Source organism: Mustelus asterias, chromosome 15 (assembly GCF_964213995.1).
Source record: "Mustelus asterias chromosome 15, sMusAst1.hap1.1, whole genome shotgun sequence".
In the NCBI taxonomy this organism is placed as follows: Eukaryota; Metazoa; Chordata; class Chondrichthyes; order Carcharhiniformes; family Triakidae; genus Mustelus; species Mustelus asterias.
In genome coordinates this window covers 24,853,196-24,879,803 of record NC_135815.1, presented here as the reverse complement: position 1 = coordinate 24,879,803, position 26,608 = coordinate 24,853,196, and the positions used below count along the sequence as shown (strand labels likewise).

The following is a 26,608-nucleotide window of genomic DNA, read 5'->3' as shown; positions in this document are numbered from 1 at the left end:
CATATTGTTTATAATTCATGTTTAGCAATTTTGAAATACAGGAAAAGGAGATTCTCGAGTTTATCACTTTATTCCAAAGACACATTGCTTTTGGAATAATTATCAGAGATAAGTTTTGTACCATGCTTGGTACAAAGGGCAGATTATTGATCATATTTATTGTCACTCTAAGTCCTTGGAATAAGGATCATCAGCAGTCTTAGAAAATTATATCTCAGGCATTCACTTTTCAAGAAAAGGTTGAATAAAAACTAATGCCTAAAGAAAGACAATCTCACATTCTGACTTACTCATTTTGGTTGAATTCTAGTATTTTTCTTGCATTTTAAGCTGAGGGACTCGAAGTAAAAGCTTGTTTTCCGGTAAGCAATCTTCTCTTACTGCTGTTCTTATCTTTACTTTATAAGTAGTATTACAGTCATTGCTGCTTTGAACTTTCCTCTCTTGTTCTTCCTGAGTTGCACAGACATTATTCTCGACACACTTCGCCTTCTATCCTCAGTGAATCAAACTTGTTGTACTGTCTCCTCAATTAACTCATTCAAACACTGTGGAATTCCTTACCTCTCCCGGTTTCCTTCCTTTTACAATGCCCAGTTAATTGAAATTAAAGTTTTGCACTCCTCAGCACAGCTTCTTGATTTAGCTCGTGCCACAAACTCAAGGTAAATGTTCATGAGTAAAGGACTTTGAACTGGATTGTTAATGTTCCCTGTTGAAACTCATAGCATGCCGTTATACCATTGTTGCCTTGAATTTAATAACGGGTAATATGTTAATTATTACATGAAGATATTGTGATTTTCCTTCCCATCACCCAGCATTATTATTACCTTTGTGCTTTAAAAAACGTTCCACTATTACAAAGAATTTTCACATCCATTTATTCTGGAAACTCTCCAAGGACTTTGCACGGTGGCACAGTGGTTAGCACTGCTGCCTCACAGCACCAGGGACCCAGGTTTGATTCCCAACTTGGGTCACTGTCTGTGCGGAGTTTGCACGTTCTCCCCATGTCTGCGTGGCTTTCCTCCGGGTGCTCCGGTTTCCTCCCACAGTCCAAAAGATATGCTGGTTAGGTGCATTGGCCATGCTAAATTCTCCCTCAGTGTACCCGAACAGGCGCCGGAGTGTGGCGACTAGGGGATTTTCACAGTAGCTTAATTGCATAAGCCTACTTGTGACTAATAAATAAACTTTTAACTTTAAAAGTTTGAGTGCTGCGCTTCTCTGCTGAGTTTGCTGGAGGAATTGGAGGAGCTGAGGCCAGGCTGCTGGAGGAGGGAGGGACAGGAGGACAAGGTGGACTGTATCACTTGCCGCTGCAGATAAAGGGCACCCTTCCTCCTCTGGATCACCTCAATTATGGCCTTCAGAATTGTGCAGGAGAGCCTGTGCACCTTCTCACTCAATCATTGAGCCATCCTGAAACCTCCTCCTCTGTGTCAGCCAGCACCCTCCACACCTTTCAGTGGAAGTGGGCTTATGGCGTCCATGTGTATTGCTCCAGTGTCTAATCAGTGCTTCTGCACTAAATCTGTGGGTCTTTGATTTGGTGTCTCCACAAATTCAAATTATGGTCCTTAGCACCAAAGTCATGAATTGTTTTTTTTATTCGTTCATGGGACGTAGACATCGTTGGCTGGGCCAGCATTTATTGCCAGAGTTGGACCAGAGTTGTGTGCTAGAAGCAGGCTTTCAAATTGGCATGTCTTGCCTGCCTGCCTGAGTGCACCAAATAATCACAATTTCATCATTTGTTGGTACTTCCCTTCCCCTTTCTTGCATTGGGGTGTAACACCAGCTACCTTCCATACTTTTGCAGACTTTTATTTCCAGACTTTTATTTTCCCCTTATTAAGATCATAGAAAAATTATGATTCGTGCCTCAACTATATCCTCCCCAACCACCTTCCATATTCTGACCTGTTTGCAATCTGGCACAAGTGGCTCTTCTGCCTCATTTACATTTTTATTACAATCTCCTTCTGAATATCTATCCTCAGAATGTATCCTGAGTCCCATGAACTAACTAGGGCTGAATGGCCTACTCCTGCTCCTAGTTTCTATGGGTGGAATTCTCTGGCCATGCTGGTCTAAAAGCCGGAAATTCCCGCCCAACTGTCAATGGGGTTTCACATTGTCCACAACCCACCTGCTAAAATTCAGTGGTGGGTAGGATGGGAGAATTCCAGCCTATTTTTCTACGTCTCAAACCCCTTGTAATCTCTGGAAAGGATATTTGCGATTGATGTTTTGTGGCCAAACGGGCCATCTAAAATGGCGATTTGTAAAGCACTCTGGGACAATTGGGCAAGAACTAAAATGACAGGCTGCAGTTTAAAGACAGAGACAAACAGGCTGCAACCCTGACGGGTGAATAAACAGGATATGGGTCATCTCCAGGATGAAAGGGACTTTCTGGTCACACTGGGTTGTTCACCAGAGGTAAGGGCACCGTGACCCCTTATTTAGGAGGGAGGTATGTGACCTATGTGCCTCCAGCACCTACAGACATGGCCGTTGGGGACACACCCAGAGATCGGTGTGGCAGCACCTGATTGGACTCTTATCGATCAGGGTGATCAAGTCCTGATCGAATGGCCAAAAGGGGTGTGAAACCCAATGAGGTTTAAAGGGTGCTGCGCAACCAGGAATCTCTCCCTCTCTCTTTCTTTCGCTCTCTCTCGCTCTCTCTGACCCCACGAACGAGCTACAACACCGGTGAACATCACCAGCGACGACCAGCACGAGGAGAGTCACCACACTTGAGAAGGAAGGAAGACCAGAGCCAGAGTGCCAGACCAGACCAAAGGACCAGACTACGCAGAGGACGACCGAGACCAACGCACAGATAAAGGCCAATATCTGCTTGGGTACTTGCCAGTCACGCAAAGTTAAGTTAAGGTCTTATATTGGATTTGAACTTTAGTATTTTCCTGTAAGATAACTTATTGGTTGGGTGGGTGATTATTGATTATGTGGGTTTAAATAAATATTGGTTGTACTAATAAGACGTCTACTCGTAGTTATTTGTCCACCGTATAAGGGTTAAAACAGACTGTGTGGCAGATAAGAGGCAACATTGGCATCCCTGAGTGGGCTCGATAAGAAGTAACTTTGTTGCTCCAATATCGAACCCCGCAGAATCTATATTGAACGGTTATTTAAAATTCAGAGCCGACAGGTGTAAACTCCTTATTGGACAAATAACTGTTTTCGGGAAATTGTGTATTGTGCATATATTGTTATTAACAAGGAGGATAGGGTAAACTCTGTAGGTTTGTATTAGAAGCCAGAGGGATTAGGACCGAAACATAGCCCAAAGCCGTACCCGCAGTCCGATCGACTCCCTACCCCTTGTCGTTAAATATAGGATGGCAGGAAACAGTGTAGAGACAGAGAAGTGAATCAGGGAATATATTAAGAAGAAAGGGTGGCCCCTATGGGCAGAATCTTGTGCCAATACTGAGACAGGACTGGGATCCCTCGGGCAGAAGTATTGGGATGATCCTTAGTTAATCTAGAAGTGAGATTTTGAAGTAAGGTTAGTCAAGGGGAAGGGTGAACTCTATTGTCGACCATGAGGCAAGGCTCAAACCTAACTCTGGAGTAGAGAGGGGGTGTTCATCATACCCTTGATACCAACAGACTTAGAGGGATTGATTGGTAAATTAGCAGGCACTGTACCCTTTCAGTCACTTCTTGTTCTCCTGGGACTATGCCTAGAGAAATGGGTAGAATACTACAGTGAGTTTTTGGATCTGGGATCCGTGAGTCAGAGATGTTTTAATGAGAGAAACAGAGATAAAGGAAAATGTTTGTTGAAATTGAGTAAAGTTATTGTGATTATTAGTTTAGAAGAGTTACAGAGTGAGAAGTCAGAGAAAATGAAGTTAAAAGATAAGTTAGAAATTATGAGAGTTAGTTGAGAAGTTAACAGAAGAAAATAAGTAATTTTGTGGAAAAGTAGATAAGCAGGAACAAAACAATGAGGTAAATATATTGTTTATGAGTCAGTTTAAAGTATATCAAGTTAGTGAAAAGAATCAAAGTTCTGATTACTCCAAGTTCCAGCAATTAAAATCTCAGTGGTCAATGCAGATAGGGATGTTGTCTATATTTGGGACAGATGAGTCTGAGGGAGATGGTGTTTATGGATTGGGTTGTGGATTGTATCTGGAAAAGAATGCCCATTTTGCACATGGCATTGACTGGAGACCCCCACCTCCTTTTCCAGAGGCCCCTAATTCATCAGTAAGTTTAGAATTTGCCCCTGGTCTGGTGAATCCTGTGACTTTTAGTTACAAGGAGGGCACAGAATTACCAGGAGATATTGATTGAGAAGGATGCCCATGAACCCCATTAAACAGACCATGTGGGGTAAGGAGCTTACACCCTCACTAACATCACAAAGAACCCCAATTGGTCCTTTGTTTTTTTTAAAAGGAGGGCGTGTGCAGTGTGTGTTACAGAATTTTGAGAGAAAGGAACTATGTTCTCTCAACTTACTAGGGAAATATTATAAATTAATTGGCAAGATGGAAAATTGATTAGAGAAAATCTAAGGTTGAGCTAATAATTTGAGTAGTTTTTGTATTTCAGCGTGTTTGTGTGGTCTGGTTACTTGTCAAATGTAGGTGGTTGTTGTTGCATTAGATTGCAGGAGTTGCTAAAGCCTGTTTGTTCTTGTGGAGTATTTATTGCAGGTAATAAATACAATGCTTTACACTTCGGTTTAACTTCACAAGGGGCTGAGGAAGTGTTAAAACTGTTAAAATTTAAGTATAAGATTTCTTGAATTTACTTCTGTTTTTGAGTTTAATTACAGTTTGGAAGAAAGAAGAATGAAGGCGACTGTCTTAATCAATTTTCTGTATTTTCTTTAAATGTTTTATTTTCATCCCAGTTTAAAATGTTAAGTCTGAATGAAAGAGGAAGTGCTGTGGAATGAATGTTGGAAGCTTCCATGTGTGTCGGTATGTGTTTAATAAAGTGGTTGCGTGGATGTTTTGCTGTTGTTTGCTTCAATGTTTTGATGTTCTTCCCCTAATTGTGATTTTACAACAGTGGGTTTGATACAGAGTTTAAATAAAAATTGGAAATTGGATTGGATTAAATTGAAATAAATTTTTGGAATTCTTTGACCTTTTGAGTATAATCAATGGCCATGATTGTGCTTGAGAGGTATAGAATATAAATACAGAAATAATATATATATATGTAGGATGTTACTTTGAACACAATTTTTGGAAAGTAAATTGAAATTTCAAAATCAAAGTACATAAATTGAAGTTTGAAATAACCAATTTGAATTTTGAATAATCCTGGGTTCAAATTTTGTTAAGAAAGGATTTAAACCTTGAAGGGAACCATGTGTTCTTTCCTTTGTCTTGGAGAAATCATGACATCATCACATTGGAATGTGTTTTATTTCTTGTGGGTTTTTTTAACTGGCAGAGATTTCACCATCTTCTGTTCCTAATTTGGCAATTAAAAAATTATATACATTGGAGGTTGTAAATTTTAATTTTTGTTTTTGTTTTTAATTTGACAGATTTTGAGACCAAATTAATTCATTTGGCTCCAAGCCGAATGTATTTTTTGTGTTTTGTTTTAAATAGATGGCTCGTGAATAACAAGTCTCGCAGCTTCAAGACTCCAAGATTGTTTATCACAACCTAGTGATAATTGAGACTTGAAGAGTTTGGCTCAGTCAGATTTTCTCACTGTTAACTTTCAAATTAAAGTGATTGGTTACGCTTAAGCGTTACAGTTTCTGACATTTAATTGATAGAATAAATTGAGCGCACAAAATAACCAACTTATAAATGGGAAGTTGCCTAAATTCTAAAGAGGTAAATAAGTTTAATTTTGACAAATAAAGGGTAATGGAAAGAGAGTCTGTATGAGTTTTGTGTTTCAAAGAGGGATGCATTGAACCATATTCTCAGTTTATGATGTAACCATTTGAATGTGAGATAATTTTACAAAGTAATATCTGTTTGTTTTGTGACTTTCCTATACTGAGTAAATGTTATCTGTGGTAATCCTCATGTTCACATGTAAAGTTTGTTCGGTTCAATGTATGTAAATGCTAATAAGCTGGGAGTTAATTTTTCTGAAAAGTTAAGGGCTCTGGAGATTACAACAGATGAAAGGATTTTGCTAGTACTTAGTTATTTGGGGTTACAAGAGTTAAAATGCTTAAAAGAGGAACAAATAAACCATTTGTACAAATCATGTTATTCATAAATAAAATTGGCAAAGTAGACAGAATGATGGAGGAGTTTCCTCTATAATTTGTTAAACTGGTAGAAAATCATTTGAATTACCTCTAACTTGTACTTTGGTTACATTGTGTTAATTGGGTCATAAAAGAACATAGCATGTGGATGCTCGAAGGAGATAGATTTTGAGGCGTGACTGTGGAAGTTTAAATCTAAAATGGTAACTGTGACAAAAGGTGTTTATTATGCAAATTTGGATCATTTTTAAATAACAAATAATTTGGAGAGTTAAACCTACCTCTTCAGCATTTTTGGGGCATGACCCTCCAAAATCCAAATTTAAATGTTATTTCCCTTTTGCATCTGTATCAATGATTTATTATTGTCCTGTGCATAACTCTGAACCTAAAATGGGGTTTGGAATATCTGATTGTCTGTATTTGTGGGTAACTAGCTTATTGTAATAATGGTGTTTAGAATATGTGGTTGTTTGTATTTGTAGAGTGTTGTTGTCTGTAGCTTCTGGAATATGTTGTAGGAATGTATCATCACTGTGCATGCCAATGCCTGGGCCTTGCTTGACTGTTGAGTGACTGGGGAATTCCTGACAGATACTGGTCCTGAGTTTGTGATCCATCACGCTTCGCGTTCAGGATCAAAGGGGGGACTGTGGCCAAACAGGCCATCTAAAATGGCGATTTGTAAAGCACTCTGGGACAATTGGGCAGGAACTAAAATGACAGGCTGCAGTTTAAAGACAGAGACAAACAGGCTGCAACCCTGACGAGTGAATAAACAGGATATGGGTCATCTCCAGGATGAAAGGGACTTTATGGTCACACTGGGTTGTTTCATCTCCAGGATGAAAGAGACTTTCTGGTCACACTGGGTTGTTTACCAGGCGTAAGGGCACCGTGACCCCTTATTTAGGAGGGAGGTATGTGACCTATGTGCCGCCAGCACCTACAGACATGGCCGTTGGGGACACACCCAGAGATCAGTGTGGCAGCACTTGATTGGACTCTTATCGATCAGGGTGATCAAGTCCTGATCGATTGATTGACAATGGCCAAAAGGGGCGTGAAACCCAACGAGGTATAAAGGGTGCTGCGCAACCAGGAATCTCTCTCTCTCTCTCTTTCTTTCGCTCTCTCTCTCACTTTCTTTCGCTCTCTCTCTCACTCTCTCTGACCCCACGAACGAGCTACAACACCGGTGAACATCACCAGCGACGACCAGTACAAGGAGAGCCACCACACCCGAGAAGGAAGGAAGACCAGAGCCAGAGTGCCAGACCAGACCAAAGGACCAGACTACGCAGAGGACGACCGAGACCAACGCACAGATAAAGGCCAATATCTGCTTGGGTACTTGCCAGTCACGCAAAGTTAAGTTAAGGTCTTATATTGGATTTGAACTTTAGTATTTTCCTGTAAGATAACTTATTGTTGGTTGGGTGGGTGATTATTGATTGTGTGGGTTTAAATAAATATTGGTTGTACTAATAAGACGTCTACTCGTAGTTATTTGTCCACCGTATAAGGGTTAAAACAGATAGTGCAGCAGATAAGAGGCAACAGTTTGTACTTTGTCGTATCTGATTAATCTAAATTATTTTTATTTATTTAAAGTTATATTGAATTGCTGAGGTTAATTTTTGTGCTGTGAAGATTGGGGTCCATATGATAATGCTCTTTTTACCCGTAAGGCAAAAGTTTTACAAGGAGCTTTAAGTATTCCTGCACACAATTTATTGTAACTGATGTTAGATCTGGGATCTACAAGATATGAAAATGTTGAAAGTGAAAAGTGTGCTGCAAAAAAAACTTGAATCATAACAACCTGATTTCTCTCCTGGTCTATTCAATTTTCATAGAATCATAGGATCGAATCCCTGCAGTGCAGAAGGAGGCCATTCAGCCCATTGAGTCTGCACTGACTCTCTGACAGAGCACCTTATCCAGGCTTACCCCACTGCCCTATCCCCATAACCCCACATATTTACCCGCTAATCCCCCTAACCTACACATCTTTAGACACTAACATTCAATTTAGCATGGTCAATCCACCTAACCTATACATCACTGGACTGCGGGAGGAAACCAGAGCACCCGGAGGAAACCCACGCAGACACAGGGAGAATGTACAAACTCCACACAGTCACCTCCATGGCTGGAATTGAGACCGGGACCCTGATGCTGTGAGGCGGCAATGCTAACCACTGTGCCACGGTGCCGCCTCAATTTTGTTGATCTCCTTAATCATATTCCTAAATTTATAGAGGATAAAGCGTGAAATCCTGAGTCATAATTCTGTGTTGTGACTTGGATAACAATGGGATTCTGGGCGGGGTGAAATTGATCTATGCTAGCAGTGTGAAATGTGTTCATAGCGAATAGGCAGGCAATCTTTCACCACACCTGTGTTGAGGGGTTTGTTCTGTTTACAGCCAGGTTTTAACCAGCATTGATGAGCAGTAAAGGAGTTCATAGTCAGGCACTCTGCATTGTTGATGGGTACAAACAATGTTGTACAACAGGATAATTTTATTTTAGTCCTTTCATGGACATCGCTGGCTGGCCAATATTTATTATGATGTGGAGATCCCGGTGTTGGACTGGGGTGAACACAGTAAGAAGTCTCACAACACCAGGTTAAAGTCCAACAGGTTTATTTGGTAGCAAATACCATAAGCTTTCGGAGCGCTGCTCCTTCGTCAGATGGAGTGGAAATGTGCTCTCAAACAGTGCACAGAGACACAAAATCAAGTTACAGAATACTGATTAGAATGCGAATCCCTAAAGCCAGCCAGGTCTTAAAGGTACAGATAATGTGGGTGGAGGGAGCATTAAACACAGGTTAAAGAGATGTGTATTGTCTCCAGACAGAACAGCTAGTGAGATTCTGCAAGCCCAGGAGGCAAGCTGTGGGGGTTACTGATAATGTGACATAAATCCAACATCCCGGTTTAGGCCGTCCTCATGTGTGCGGAATTTGGCTATCAGTTTCTGCTCAGCGACTCTGCGCTGTCGTGTGTCGTGAAGGCCTCAAAGAGATACACATCTCTTTAACCTGTGTTTAATGCTCCCTCCACCCACATTGTCTGTACCTTTAAGACCTGGCTGGCTTTAGGGATTCGCATTCTAATCAGTATTCTGTAACTTGATTTTGTGTCTCTGTGCACTGTTTGAGAGCACATTTCCACTCCATCTGACGAAGGAGCAGCGCTCCGAAAGCTTATGGTATTTGCTACCAAATAAACCTGTTGGACTTTAACCTGGTGTTGTGAGACTTCTTACAATATTTATCACCCATACCTAGTTGCCTTTGAATGAATGGTTTGCTCGGCCATTTCAGAGGGCAGTTGAGAGTGAACCACGTTGCTGTGGTTCTGGAGTCACACGTAGCCAGACCAGGTAAGGACGGCAGCTTTTCTGCCCTAAAGGATGCTAGTGAACCAGATGGGTTTTTCTGACAATCGACAATGATTCCACGGTCATCAGTAGATTCTTAATTGCAATTGAATTCAAATTCCACCATCTGCCATAGTTGGGATTTGAACCATGGTCCCAGAACATTAGCTGAGTTTCTGGATTAATAGTTCTAGCGATAATACCACCAGGCCATTGCCTCCCCAATTACAATGTTACTAATATGGTTTATTGAAAAGAAAATACTGGGTATATCTCACTGCTTCAGTTTGGCATTGTGACATCTGGTTTCTATTCAAAATGAGCTGGGAAACCTGTTTCTGTGCAGAAATTACATTCCATTTTCATTTTGGTGCTTGATACTAGTGGTTTGTTTGCATTTGCAGATCTCTTCCAGATGTTTCATGTATCTAGATTCTGGGAGTAGGGACACTGTATTGAAATTAGTTTTTGGCCGAATATAAAAGCATGTTGGAGCATAATAAAAACCGGCATGCAACTAAGGTACTGTTGCCTAGCTTTTTTAAATTATGTACGCTTAAACTTGACATTCGCTTGCTACATCTTCTCTCTCAGCCAGTGGAATGGGACATTCGACACAATGAATTACTGCAGTTCCCATATATCCAGGATTAGTTGGATTGACAGCAATCAGACTCGATGGGCAGAATCTTATCAGCTGTGCAGAGCAGAGGTCAGAGTAGGAACCGGGACCAAGATTTATAAACAAAGGGTCAGATCGGCCCCCCGACGCGTTCCCATCACACAGCAATCTTGCTGAAAGCAGAGTCAGTACTGGAAAGTTGGCCAATTAAGGAACCAATTGGTAAAGTTGCTAATGCAACTTTCGAGATCTTCTCAACATTTGGGGGGTCGTGGTTAAGGGGTTGCACAACCCCCCCCCCCCCCCCCCCCCCACCCCCCCCCCCCCCCCCCCCACCCCCCCACCACCACCAGGGATTTTGGCAACTGCCGGGAAAGTGGAGTTCAGATCAAGCTTAGCCATGGCTGTATTGAATCACGGAACAGGCTTGATGAGCTGAATGGTCAATTCCTGTTCCTGTTCCAGTTTTCTTCTGGCAGTGGGCTGGAGAGCCATCAACATCTCTTCAATCTCCCCATTATGAAGCCACTGTGGACAAACTCTATCCTGTGGCTGTGCTCTCCCTTTATAATGATGACCTGCCAGCTGTGGTCATTTTTACTTTGTAAATTCTCAAACCTCAGAGAGTATCTCCACCCTATGAAGCACCCTCATGATCCCCTAACTACCTCAGCAGTGGCCACCTCTCACAGTGAGGGTCTATCTGCCCCCCCAGTGTTTTGGGCTCTCTGATTGGCCCTCCCACCTCACAAAACCACTCGCCATCCTTCATTGGATGGCAAATGCGGAAGCTACCTTTTCATTGGCTGCCTCCTGCAGGATCATGACAGCAATGGGGTTATGACCTGCTTTTGGTCCCGAAAGCAGAAAAATGTCAAAGCTGTTAAGATTCCGCCATATGAGAGTAACAAATGCCCTCGCAATCATTGTCATGTTAGTTGCATTTCAACCATTCATGCCTAAGAGAGACCAGTGTTACATAACAACACAAGAAATAAGAGCCGGAGTAGGCCTTTTGGCCCCACGGACCTGCTCCACCATCAATAAGACCATGGCTAATCTGATTGTCTCCACAACGTTTGACTTCCTTGTTGATCAAAAGTCTGTCAAATTCATCCTGGCTCATATCAAATGATAGTAAGAAGTCTCACAACACCAGGTTAAAGTCCAACAGATTTATTTGGTAGCAAATACCATAAGCTTTCGGAGCACTGCTCCTTCATCAGATGGAGTGGATATCTGCTCTCAAACAGTGCACAGACACAGAAATCAAGTTACAGAATACTAATTAGAATGCAAATCTCTACAGGTCTTAAAGGTACAGACAATGTGGGTGGAGGGAGCATTCAACACAGGTTAAAGAGATGTGTATTGTCTCCAGACAGAACAGCTAGTGAGATTCTGCAAGACCAGGGGCAAGCTGTGGGGGGTTACTGATAATGTGACATAATCATGACTCATATCAAATGACCCAGTCTCCACTGCTCTTTCAGAAAGAGAATTCTAAATTACAAATTGCAAATTACAACTAGGCGAATCAACTAGAGAGGTCAACAGACTGATATGTACTCGCAGTAAGCTAAAAATTTAGTCCAGCATACAACCGATCATTATTACAAGTTGCAGATAATGACTACTTGGTACTTACAGGAACAAAGTAAATGGTTGGAAACCGTTTCACAGAAGACCGAAAAGTACCCTGGCTAAACGGTGAAAGAAAATCGACTTTACCAAGCCTGCAAGAAACGGACAGAGTAATGAAGAGATGGGTTGATGTTACACCGATATTATTCAGATTGGGAATCCTGATGTCCCAAGCCACAATAGTGGAAGACAAATTCTTCAGGAACATCAGCATATTTCCATAACTGACCAGAACAACTTACATCCCAAATACATATGAGATCCTTTGATAAAATAGTAAAGTCTACAGTTAGGATGATAGGAATATAGGAAATAGGAACAAGAGTAGGCCATTTGGCCCTTCCAGCCTGCTCCGCTATTCAACTAAATCATGGCTGATCTTCTACCTCAACGGAATTTTTCTGCCCTGTTCCCATATCCCTTGATATCTTTAATATCTAAAGATGTGCGGGTTAGGTGCATTGGCCATGCTAAATTGCCCCATAGTATCCCGGGATGCGTCGGATAGAGGGATTAGTGGGGTAAATATGTGGGGTTACGGAGATAGGGCCTACGTGGGGTTGTTGTCGGTGCAGACTCGATGAACGAAATGGCCTCCTTCTACACTGTAGGGATTCTATGATGCTATGATCTAGAAAATTATCAATCTCTGTCTTGAATGTACTAAAAGGCTGGAATTTTCCAGCACCCCTGTACAGGCTTTCCGGTGGTGGAGGCAGCTCACCATTGGCCGCTAGTGGGATCTCCCAGTCCCACCAAAGTCAATGGCCATTTGAGTCACTCACCGGCCATGCTGCCAGGGACCCACCAAGGGAGGGATGTTGTCTTCGGCGAGACCAGAAGATCCCGTTAGCGAGAAGGGCCGCAAAATCCCATCCAATGGCTGAACCTCCACAGCCCTCAGGGGTAGAGAATTCCAAAGATCCACCACATTGTGAGTGAAGGAATTCCTTCTCATCTCAATCCTAAATGGTCTACCTCTTATTATTAGACTGTGTCCCTTGGGTCTAAATCCCCAGCCATCTGCACACATCCTGTTGAGTCCTGTAAGAATTTTGTATGTTTGTGATCAACGCTCAATCACCTAAACTTGAGAGGCGACCGCAGGTCTGAGGTGCCCATCACAGGCAATGACACCCTGGCCTTTGTGAATGACTCTTCTTCTTGCCCTATCAACAAGCCAATTCCAGTATTCAGCAGCTGAAGACAAACAATTCAAAGGCTAAACATTTAGATTAAAGACATTAATCTCTAAAATCACTCTCCAGAGTAGTCAAGTTATGTTTAAATTACAGTCAGTTGGAGAGACCAGTCCAAGGCCTATGTGTAGTTTAAGCATGTTATTCTGGGCAGCATTGGACTATCGGTTGAACTAAATGGGGCTTCTGCCCCTCTCTCTCTCTCTCCACTCATTTTGAATCCTGTCTGCTAATTTGACTTTGTCTCCATTCTGTGGTAGATGGAGGTTTAAAAGAAAGAACTCAATGCCACAGTTGTGCCTAATGGGGAACAAACAACTCCAGTGTCTACATCTTTAAACTGGAAGCATCAAAGCATCAAATTCAGCCTCTAGCCTATCGAGATTCCAACCTATGAACCAAGAACTTTTTTTATTTCTTACAGACTCTAAATTGGCCAATCTATCCCCCGTGTGACTGTGTCAACAACTTGTACATGGGCTGAGATTTCTTGAGCCTTCTATGTACTTCTGGTAAAGTCATCTCTTCAAATCTTCTCCAAATAGCCTAAGGTTACAAACTCCCATTGAACATAGGCATCTTTGGCATCTTAAGCATAACCACCTCAGGTCAGAAAACTCCTAGATCTAATATTTTTAAAGATGGAGTTTTGTATCAAAAACTCTCTCTAACTCTCTCTTTCTCTCCAGCTTGGTTAGACCAGAAATTCAACGCACTGTTATGTGAATCTTTCCATTAACGAAAGTCTTAGCTTTATTAGCCAATGCCCAGAATTTGAATTGAACTCTGCTGAAAGTGATGTTTCCCTCTTCACCGCAATTTATTCAAAACTCCCAAACCAAACTGCTTGGACAGAGAACCAACCCTAGGAACCAACACAACATTTAGTGAAACCAAGCTGTTTTTTAACCAGAAATCAAATCCTAGTTCTTAAAGGGCCAATCACTCCCAAGATAAGATATAGGTTTCTTCCCATCATAATAGCAACTCTGCTATTCACATGTGTGGAGTTAAACATGTAAATCCAAACATTGCTGTCAATGATTCTATGCTTCCCATAGAATGAGCTGCACAGAACTCCCTGACTTCAATTAGAAATCACTGAATTGATGAAAACATGCCCTTTTATGCTATTAATTTCATTAAAAGTTCTTGAAAAAGCAACTTCTTATTGACGAGGTACATTTTTAACAGTACAACTAAGTTCATAATTACTGTTGAATAGCCTCACTTTACTTGAAAAATAATTTATTTGTTGAATGACAAATTTCTCCATTATGATAAAAAATTTCAGCAGTGGTTAATACTGCTGCCTCACAGCGCCAGGGACCCGGGTTCGATTCCCAGCTTGGGTGACTATCTGTGTGGAGTCTCCCTGTGTCTGCGTGGGTTTCCTCCGGGAGCTCTGGTTTCCTCCCACAATCCGAAAGACGTGCTGGTGAGGTCCATTGGCCATGCTAAATTCTCCCTCAGTGTACCCAAACAGGCACTGGAGTGGCGACTAGGGAATTTTCACTATAACTTCATTGCAGTGTTAATGTAAGCCTACTTGTGTCACTAATAAATAAACTTTGAACTTTGAAATTTAAATTTACATACTTTAAAAAATAAATTTGTTATTGAGATTTCAGCATCTACATTAATCCCACGTTCCAATGATTTATTTGGCTTACTGTAAAATTTTAATTAAAAGTGAATATTTCAGTTGTTTTAACCTCCTTGTTTGCTGTTGGTCGGAATAATTCAGTGTGATTGGCTGCTTGATAGCATCACTATTGCTGGATGCCAAGAGAACTCCTTGGCTTGGTGACAGATTCAAGTGACATCTTAAAGGAGAAACCTGTACTACAAGAGATTGCTAGATCTTTGTGGGAAATTGTCTTCATGTCAGCAGCGAGTGCTATCAGTTTTCAGTTGACCGCAAAGTCTGAACCACAAGTTCGAGGTCAAGAAAATATGCTTGGAAGTGTTTAATTGTGGACATACTATTTGATTTTGCTTTATGTATTTGTTCATTGGATGTGGGTGTCGCAGTCTAGGCAGCTTTTATTGCTATTGGATAAAAAGGTACCAATAATTAATTTTTAAAATAGAACATGCAATTAAATAATATGATATATAAATTAAATGAAAACTTTATTTTACAAAGTGCTTGATCTCTGCACAAAGTAGCAGCGAAGCCAGAAAGATATCACTTAATAGTCACTGCCAACTGCCTGCCATTCTTAGAAACACTAATATAAGGAAAATTGTCATGCACCTGCAAGCAGCCAAAAAAATTTCTAGAAAGCAATACAAGCAGAACAGGGGTGTAATCATTGTCAATCATTAAGGTTATGTAAAACAAGATTTTATCACTAAAATTTAAAAGGCCACATGTCACTTCTGGTCAATGACTCATTCTTTAAAAACTGAGACTCTGGCCAGAATTCTCCCATCTCGTTCACCCCGCCACGGCTGCCGAGATTGGAGAATTTGGCACTCAGCCAAAACTTCATTCACTGCAGCGGGACTGGAGAGTCCCAGCCGCAGGCGAGGTTGGAGAATTCCAGCCTAGGGGAGTGAACAGTTCATATTGGCTGAAGGGGTGATCAGATTGAACACATTTTTTTAATGGCATTTTGATGGTTCAATGCTGAAATTGGTTTTATTGTTCCCTCACTAAATTGTCTCAGTCTTTCAATGTGAAAAATGGGAAATATTTTGCACACTATTTGTTTCTTTCAGTTGTTACTGCGCTGAATTGCTGGTCGGAGACAGTCTGGCACCAGAGTATTTTATACTGAACTCTCTCTGTTTGACACTTACAAAAGTTTGCCCCTGTGGCACTGTGAAAGTTTGCTCCAATACAGACATGATATGCTGTCCCAGCGACATTCTAAAGTTCCACTGCAGCAATATTGCAAAATTTTGACCGAGCAACACTGGTAAATTATACTCTAATACAACCTAAAGATGATGACACAGAAATGAAGGGAAGTCCAACACAATATCTGCCGATATAGTAGCCTAGTAATTACATTATTAGACTTTTTACTTGTCAGACTTCGATTAAACAAGGAAATCAAATATATTTATGAATCTGTGATGGTTAAGGCAAATACATGTTATTTACTTATTTTTCCAATAACAATTTGAAAACATTTACTTCATTATCCTTTAGAAGATATTTTACAAATCTTGTTGCAAGTGCTCTAAGTGACTATGTGAATCCCCCTCCACTTCCAGACTGCACCACCCTACCCCTGCAACAACACAACCTCTCATACCTGGCATGCAATGCCATGAAAGATCCACCATAAAATATTTACAATGACCTGGACACAACATAAACATATATAATAGGTGGTTATGTCCAGGTCTTTTGTTACTAATTTCATTTAGATACCAATTCTGAAAGAGAGCAGCATTGGTTTTAGAAGAACAGCATTGGCAGAGAGGGTTTGGAAAAAGATCTGCCAACATTAGTTTAATTTATTTATTAGTGCCACAAGTAGGCTTACATTAACATTGCAATGAAGTTACTGTGAAAATCCCCTAGTCGCCACACTCCGGCGCCTGTTCGGGTACACTGAGGGAGAATTTAGCACGGCCAATGCACCTAACCAGCATGTCTTACGGACTGTGGGAGGAAACTGGAGCACGCAGAGGAAACCCACGCAGACATGGGGAGAACAGGCTCCCCACAGACATTGACCCAAATCGGGAATTGAACCCAGGTCCCTGTGAGGCAGCAGTGCTAACCACTGTGCCACCATGCCGCCTCAGTCAGCGGAACTGAGAATGTGCTCCATTAAAATAAAGTTTAATCCCACTAAATTCAGGCTGCTGCTGTATTTTGCTCATTTAGGTGTGTTATCATAAGAATGCCCTCACACTTACTTGAATGTCGACTTTCCAAACACAGGAGCTTTGAAGTTGTAAGATGGTGTAGTTAAGGTGCCCTAGAAAAGGTAATCAATAAAATAAATCTTTACCAAATCATGTAACAGATTTCTTTTGTGCATACATGATCTATTATCTATCTTTTTTATCTATGACATCTGCTATCACACACTCCTGTGAAATCCTGTAATGTTTCTGTTTCATTCTTAACCGTAGGCAAATCTACTAGTTAACATTTCTTCTTCCCTTGTGTCTGACTCCCAACGCGCCCCTGCTTTCTGTTTTCTCAAGAGCTGCAGCAGAAAATAAACTAAAAAAAACAATTACATTGCTTCAAGTTAGCTGCTAATGTAGGAAAGGTTAAACTTTTTAAACAGAGCTACTTACAGCTGGAATAATTTACCTCCTACTCTCTTACAGATGCAAAGCAATCTTGGCATGCTGTGCTTTTCAGCTCCCTCTTAACAAGGACATACAAGGCCCAGTGTCTCCACTTGTTAATTGACATGTTAATCAAACAAGCACAAGGTTTTCATCTTCAACCTGACTTGTAAATGAACCTAACATTCAGAATGCAGAGCAATTACACTTAAAGTGAAAAAAATTCTATTCTACATGGTACAATGTCTTTATGAAACTGTGCTTTCACTGAGATCATGGAGGGGACCACACAAGATTCACCAGTGATATATTAAATATGGTTGATTAAAACATAATAATTTCTATGTTACTCTCCCCTGTCAAACCCTGGCAACTTTTCATACATGCATTTTTTAATATGATAGAAAATCATACAATGGCTACACACAGGAGACCATTTGGCCCATCATATCTGCACTGGCCTTTTGCAGGAGCAATTCTGCTAATGCCACTCCCCTCCCTTTTCCCCATAGCCCAGCAAATTCTTCCTTTTCAGATAATGATTGGATTCCCTTTTGAAAGCCTTATTTGGTCCTCCCTCCACACTCTCAGGCTGTGCATTGCAAATCCTAGTCATCTGCTGCATTGAAAAGGTTTTTCCTCATGTTATCATTGCTTTTTTTGCCAATTATCTTAAATCTGTGCCCTCTGGTTCACAATCCTTCCACCAATGGGAATAGTTTCTCCCTATCTACCTTGTCCAGACACCTCATGATTCTTCATGCCTCTATCAATGCATCAGTTGAGCTCAAACCAGTGCTCTACACGTGTTTAACATAACTTAGAATCATAGAGAATCATAGAATCCCTACAGTGCAGAAGGAGGCCATTCAGCCCATAGGGTCTGCACCGACTCAGCCTTAACCAGGCCTACACACCCTTGCCCGCGCAATGCCTGTAACCCCTAATCCACCTTATCTATACAACTTTGTACACAAAGGGGCAATTTAGCATGGCCAATCCACCTAACCTGCATAACTTCCTTGCTTTTGTACTCTATACCCCTTTTGATAGAGCCCAGGATGCTGAATGCTTTACTTTCTCCTAATCTATCCTGCCATCCTCAATGATTTTGAGAGATCCTGAAGCCTTCAGGCTTGAGTTTATTGTCATTCAGCTTTTCAACTTTAACTGTTGTTAGAGGACCCGACATTTTCATCAGGTCGAGGACATGATGGATTCAGCGGGTTAAGTACCCTCACATCTATCTCCCAATCCAAGTGCCAACATAAGAAGCCTCCATGATCAGGCATGCCCTACTGACCTTCCCCCAAGGCTTCCATTCCCATCGCAAGGCTTCCAATCTCCTTTATCCCAACCACCAGGCCTCTGATTCACCCCACATCCCCCAGCATCTGAACTCTAATCTACTGCCATCAACCCCCATCACTTTATACTCAGAAAACAAGGCGGTGAATGATAATACTGGAGACAGCCTTTACTATCTTTGCTAAGCATTTATTTACAGAGATATACTGAACAAACATGCACAGCCTACCCAAACAACCACTGTTTCAATCTGTTCTTATTTTTCCTCAATCAATGCCCACTGTCTGCAAACAATTAAATACAATTAACATACAATTCCCAGATTCCCTCCTCCCTCTTTAAATAAAAATTACAGTTAAAATGCACAACGATAATGTTAAAACAAATTAAGTCAAAGACCTCCATATTCTGTATAACGCATTACCTTACCCTCCTCCAGCACCCCTATCTATTTCTTTGTGCATGCATTTCTTTTTGTAAAACAATCTGACAATTAGTGATTTGCATCTGCTCACTTAATTTTAGAGATTTCCTTTCTCTCCAGCACACTGACTCCCAACGCGCCCCTGCTTTCTGTTTTCTCAAGAGCTGCAGCTCGACCAACAAGGTCAATATGTAACTTTTTCCCACTTGCACCTTTGGTAGAGTGTCCATTGTCCCACAAGGGACACATATCTATGTAATATTGAATGAGTATACAATCTTTAGCATGTCAACTTATTGGAATCCCACATAAAATCTTTGATAAATAGAATCCCACATCAGTTGCCTACACAAGAGCTGGTGTTTCAGCAGCCAGAGTACTTTTAACAGCCCTTTATATTTTCTTCATCTTCCCAATATAAAGGACAACATTATCACCTTTCAGAAATATTATGAAACCGCTGCAATAAAATACCTGTCAAGAAGATGTTTTAAAACTCTTACATGGGATATGGGTGTTGCTGGCTGGGCCAGCATTTATAGCCCATCCCCTAATCGCCCTTGGATTGAGTGGCTTACTAGGCCATTGCAGAGGACATTTAAGAGTCAACCACATTGCTGTGGATCTGGAGTCAAAGTAGTCCAGACCAGGTAAGGATAGATTTCCTTCACTAAAGGACATTAATTAATGAACAAGGTATGTTTTTATGACAATCGTTCCGCGGCCATTGTTAAACTTTTAATTCCAGATTTTTATTGAATTCAAATTTCTCTATCTGCCAGAGGGGGATTCGAACCCCCATCCCCAGAGTGGGTCGGAGTACAGTCGGTCTCTGGATTACTAGTTGAGTGGCAACTCCACTACACCACCACCTGTGAAGCATTGCTAAAATGCTAAATGCTAAAAATGCTAAAAAGCATGTGAAGCATTGCTAAAATGAATAACTTCATGTTCTTTGGGTCATCTAAGGATGGAAACTTCAGTACAAAGAACAACAAAGAACAAAGAAAATTACAGTGTAGGAACAGGCCCTTCGGCCCTCCAAGCCTTCACCAACCATGCTACCCGACTTAACTAAAACCCGCTACCTTTTGGGGATCATATCCCTCTATTCCCATCCTATTCATGTATTTAAAAATCCCTTAAAAGTCACTATCGTATCTGCTTCCACTACCTCCCCCGGCAAAGAGTTCCAGGCACCCACTACCCTCTGTGCACAAAATCTGCCTCGTACATCTCCTTTAAACCTTGCCCCTTGCACCTTAAACCTGTGCCCCCTAGTAATTGACTCTTCCACCCTGGAAAAAAGCTTTTGACTATCCACTCTGTCCATGCCTCTCATAATCTTGTACAAAGAACAAAGAACAAAGAACAGTACAGCACAGGAAACAGGCCCTTCGGCCCTCCAAGCCTGTGCCGCTCCTTGGTCCAACTAGACCAATCGTTTGTATCCCTCCATTCCCAGGCTGCTCATGTGACTATCCAGGTAAGTCTTAAACGATGTCAGCATGCCTGCCTCCACCACCCTACTTGGCAGCGCATTCCAGGCCCCCACCACCCTCTGTGTAAAAAACGTCCCTCTGATGTCTGAGTTATACTTCACCCCTCTCAGCTTGAGCCCGTGACCCCTCGTGATCGTCACCTCCGACCTGGGAAAAAGCTTCCCACTGTTCACCCTATCTATACCCTTCATAATCTTGTATACCTCTATTAGATCTCCCCTCATTCTCCGTCTCTCCAAGGAGAACAACCCCAGTCTACCCAATCTCTCCTCATAGCTAAGACCCTCCATACCAGGCAACATCCTGGTAAACCTTCTCTGCACTCTCTCCAATGCCTCCACGTCCTTCTGGTAGTGCGACGACCAGAACTGGACGCAGTACTCCAAATGTGGCCTAACCAGAGTTCTATACAGCTGCATCATCAGACTCCAGCTTTTATACTCTATACCCCGTCCTATAAAGGCAAGCATACCATATGCCTTCTTCACCACCTTCTCCACCTGTGTTGCCACCTTCAAGGATTTGTGGACTTGCACCCTAGGTCCCTCTGTGTTTCTATACTCCTGATGACTCTGCCATTTATTGTATAACTCCTCCCTACATTATTTCTTCCAAAATGCATCATATAGAACATAGAACATAGAACATTACAGCGCAGAACAGGCCCTTCGGCCCACGATGTTGCACCGACCAGTTAAAAAAAAAAACTGTGACCCTCCAACCTAAACCAATTTCTTTTCGTCCATGAACCTATCTACGGATCTCTTAAACGCCCCCAAACTAGGCGCATTTACTACTGATGCTGGCAGGGCATTCCAATCCCTCACCACCCTCTGGGTAAAGAACCTACCCCTGACATCGGTTCTATAACTACCCCCCCTCAATTTAAAGCCATGCCCCCTCGTGCTGGATTTCTCCATCAGAGGAAAAAGGCTATCACTATCCACCCTATCTAAACCTCTAATCATCTTATATGTTTCAATAAGATCCCCTCTTAGCCGCCGCCTTTCCAGCGAAAACAATCCCAAATCCCTCAGCCTCTCCTCATAGGATCTCCCCTCCATACCAGGCAACATCCTGGTAAACCTCCTCTGCACCCTCTCCAAAGCCTCCACATCCTTCCTGTAATGTGGGGACCAGAACTGCACACAGTACTCCAAGTGCGGCCGCACCAGAGTTGTGTACAGTTGCAACATAACGCTACGACTCCTAAATTCAATCCCCCTACCAATAAACGCCAAGACACCATATGCCTTCTTAACAACCTTATCTACTTGATTCCCAACTTTCAGGGATCTATGCACACATACACCTAGATCCCTCTGCTCCTCCACACTATTCAAAGTCCTCCCGTTAGCCCTATACTCAACACAACTGTTATTCCTACCAAAGTGAATTACCTCACACTTCTCCGCATTAAACTCCATCCGCCACCTCTCGGCCCAACTTTGCAACCTGTCTAAGTCTTCCTGCAGACTACGACACCCTTCCTCACTGTCTACCACACCACCGACTTTGGTGTCATCAGCAAATTTGCTAATCCACCCAACTATACCCTCATCCAGATCATTAATAAATATTACAAACAGCAGTGGCCCCAAAACAGATCCCTGAGGTACACCACTTGTAACCGCACTCCATGATGAATATTTACTATCAACCACCACCCTCTGTTTCCTATCCGCTAGCCAATTCCTGATCCAATTTCCTAGATCACCCCCAATCCCATACATCTGCATTTTCTGCAGAAGCCTACCATGGTGAACCTTATCAAACGCCTTACTAAAATCCATATATACCACGTCCACTGCCTTGCCCCCATCCACCTCCTTGGTCACTTTCTCAAAAAACTCAATAAGGTTAGTAAGGCACGACCTACCTGCCACAAAACCATGCTGACTATCACCTATCAATTCATTACTCTCCAAATAACTATAAATCCTATCCCTTATAATTTTTTCCAACATCTTGCCGACAACAGAAGTGAGACTCACCGGTCTATAATTCCCGGGGAAGTCTCTGTTCCCCTTCTTAAACAATGGGACAACATTCGCTAACCTCCAATCTTCTGGTACTATACCAGAGGCTAACGACGACCTGAAGATCAGAGCCAGAGGCGCTGCAATCACTTCTCTTGCCTCCCAGAGAATCCTTGGATAAATCCCATCCGGACCAGGGGATTTATCTATTTTCAGACCCTCCAGAATATCCTGCACATCCTCCTTATCAACTGTAATACTGTCTATTCTACTCCCTTGCAACCCAGTGTCCTCCTCAGCTATATTCATGTCCCCTTGCGTGAACACCGAAGAGAAATATTGGTTCAATGCTTCACCAATCTCCTCCGGTTCCACACATAACTTCCCTCTGCCATCTATAACTGGCCCTAAACTTGCCCTAACCAACCTTCTGTTCTTGACATACCTATAGAACGCCTTAGGATTCTCTTTAACCCTATCCGCCAAAGTCTTCTCATGTCCCCTTTTAGCCCTTCTAAGCTCGCTCTTCAACTCCCTCTTAGCCAATCTAAAGCTTTCTAGTGCACTACCCGAGTGCTCACGTCTCATCCGAACATAAGCCTCCTTTTTCTTTTTAACCAACAAAGAAACTTTTTTGGTGCACCACGGTTCCCTAGCCCTACCAATTCCTCCTTGCCTGACAGGGACATACCTATCACAGACTCGCAGTAGCTGCTCCTTGAAAAAACTCCACATGTCGGACGTTCCCAGTCCCTGTAATCTCCTAGTCCAACCTATGTTTCCTAATTCTCTCCTAATAGCCTCATAATTACCCTTCCCCCAGCTAAAACCACTGGCCCGAGGTTCATGCCTATCCCTTTCCATCACTAAGGTGAACGTAACCGAATTGTGGTCACTATCACCAAAATGCACACCAACTTCCAAGTCTAGCACCTGGTCTGGCTCATTTCCCAGCACCAGATCCAATATAGCCTCACCTCTAGTTGGCCTGTCTACATACTGAGTCAAAAAACCTTCCTGCACGCTTTGAACAAAAACTGACCCCTCTAACGAGCTAGAGCTATAACAATTCCAGTCAATATTAGTCAAGTTAAAATCCCCCATAACAATTGCCCTATTACTTTCACTCCTAAGCAGGATTGACTCCGCAATCCTTTCCTCAACCTCTCTAGAACTTTTAGGAGGTCTATAAAAGACTCCCAACAGGGTGACCTCTCCTCTCCTATTTCTAATCTCCGCCCATACTACCTCAACAGATAAGTCCTCATCAAACCTCCTCTCTGACACTGTGATACAATCTCTGACCAATAATGCTACCCCTCCCCCTCTTCTACCTCCTTCCCTACTTCGACTAAAACATTTGAACCCCGGGACCTGCAGCATCCATTCCTGCCCCTGCTCTATCCATGTCTCTGAAATAGCCACAACATCGAAGTCCCAGGTACTGATCCACGCTGCAAGTTCACCCACTTTATTGCGAATACTCCTGGCATTGAAGTATACACATTTCAAACCCTGCTCCACCCCACCTCTGCAATGCCGTGCATTGCAGTCCCCATCCATGCATCCCTCACTTTCAGCCCCACTACTCAGGATCCCTCCCCCCCCCCGAATCAGTTTAAACCTCCCTGCATGGCCTTAGCAAATTTACCCCCCAGGATATTGGTCCCCTTCTGATTAAGGTGTAGACCATCCTTCTCATAGAGGTCACACCTTCCCCAGTACGAGCCCCAATTGCTTAAGTACCTGAACCCCTCCCTCCTGCACCATCCCCTCAGCCATGAATTCAAACCTTCCCTCTCCCTATTCCTCTCTAAACTATCCCGTGGTACAGGCAAGAGTCCAGAGATAACCACTCTGTCAGTCTTGGCCTTTAGTTTCCACCCCAACTCCATAAATCCCTGCCTAATATCCCCTTCCCCTATCCTCCCTATGTCGTGTGTCCCCACATGTACAATAACTTGTGGTTTATCTCCCTCCCCCCTAAGAGTCCTGAATACCCTGTCAGACACATCCCGGACCCCAGCCCCTGGTAGGCAACACACCAACCCTGAGTCCCTACCTTTAGTTCCGACCCTCCTATCTGTCCCCTTAATTGTGGAGTCCCCAATCACAAGGCCCAGTCTTTCACTTCGCATTTATCCGGATTAAACTCCATCTGCCACCTCTCCGCCCAATTTTCCAGCCTATCTATATCCTGCTGTATTGCCCGACAATGCTCTTCGCTATCCGCAATTCCAGCCATCTTCGTGTCATCCGCAAACTTGCTGATTACACCAGTTACACCTTCTTCCAAATCATTTATATATATCACAAATAGCAGAGGTCCCAGTACAGAGCCCTGCGGAACACCACTGGTCACAGACCTCCAGCCGGAAAAAGACCCTTCGACCACTACCCTCTGTCTCCTATGGCCAAGCCAGTTCTCCACCCATCTAGCCACTTCTCCTTGTATCCCATGAGCCTTAACCTTCTTAACCAACCTGCCATGTGGGACTTTGTCAAATGCCTTACTGAAATCCATATAGACGACATTCATGTAGACTTCTATCAAATCGCCCCTCAACCTCCATCGCTCCAGTAAGAACAAACCAAGTTTCTCCAACCTCGCCTCATAGCTAATGCCCTCCATACCTGGCAACATCCTGGTAAATCTTTTCTGTACCCTCTCCAAAGCCTCCACATCCTTCTGGTAGTGTGGCGACCGGAATTAAACACTATATTCGAAGTGCGGCCTAACAAACGTTCTATAAAGCTGCAGCATGACTTGCCAATTTTTAAATTCAATGCCCCGGCCGATGAAGACAAGCATGCCGTATGCCTTCTTGATGACCTTCTCCACCTGCATTGCTACTTTCAGTGACCTGTGTACCTGTACACCCAGGTCCCTTTGCCTATCAATACTCTCAAGCGTTCTGTCATTTACTGTATATTTCCTATCTGTATTAGACCTTCCAAAATGCATTACCTCACGCATTTATCCAAGTTTAACTTTCTTAATGTTTAATATGCCCTTAAAACATTCTCTAATTTAGAGTGTTTGATCATAGAGTGGCACAGTGGCACAGTGCTATAGAGTGACATAATGTCACAGTGGTTAGCACTGCTGCCTCACAGTGCCAGGGACCTAGGTTCAATTACCGTCTTGAATCACTGTCTGTGTGGAGTTTGCACGTTCTCCCCGTGTCTGCATGGCTTTCCTTCAGGTGCTCCGGTTTCCTCCCACAGTTTGAAAGATGTGCTGGTTAGGTGCATTGGCCATGCTAAATTCTCCCTCAGTGTACCCGAATAGGTGCTGGAGTGTGACGACTTCCACAGTAACGGATTTTCACAGTAACTTCATTGCAGTGTTAATGTTAGCCTACTTGTAACTAATAAATAAAAACTCTAAAAAAAAACCATAGTTAGAGATCATCAACATGCATCATTAAGCTGCATTAAAGTTTTCCTTTATTATCCAAGTGAAACATTGCAGGATTGTCTTTTAGTTGAATACAACACAGATCTCACTGGTAAATTCCAGAAACTGGAGGCATCAGTCCAGCCTTAGATACATTTGTTTAATTTCCATAGCTTTCCATTTGCACCTGCTACCTCTTTGGGTGGTTTCGGAAACATTTCTCACTGAAAAGTACCACTCTGTGGAAATGTGGCTTTTATGTCGATTGACCTTAGCTCCCATTAATATGTGGCCAAAAGAGCTAAAAGGATTTTGAGGATTACATTTCCATCTGTGGGAAAATCCACTCTAATATTCATATAAAACAAGTCACTTTTCAAAACCCCTAGCGACTAGTCTTATTCTAACTTTATTAATAACACATGTCAGATATAAGAACAAAGAGGGTTGCTCAAGTTAATGTTGGTCTGTTCGAAGGAAAGACCGGAGCAATTATCTTGGGGAATGAGGAAATGGCAGAGATATTGAATGATTCTTTTATTTCTGTTGGCATAGTAGAAAACACAAGTTTCATTCCAGAAATAGATGGTAAACAAGGGACTAAAAAAAGTGAGGAAATTA

General features: G+C 42.4%; 1 protein-coding gene across 1 annotated transcript in view; it reads right to left on the bottom strand.

Moving 5' to 3' along the window:
* Positions 1–26,608, bottom strand: part of stpg4 (sperm-tail PG-rich repeat containing 4) — a 72,006-nt gene that overhangs the window by 24,843 nt on the left and 20,555 nt on the right. Inside the window, exons 4-5 of the mRNA XM_078229666.1 lie at positions 16,991–17,052; positions 11,914–12,001 (exon numbers count right to left, since the gene is read on the bottom strand). Of these exons, the coding sequence (XP_078085792.1) occupies positions 11,914–12,001; positions 16,991–17,052 (150 nt within the window). The remainder of the gene's footprint in view (positions 1–11,913; positions 12,002–16,990; positions 17,053–26,608) is intronic.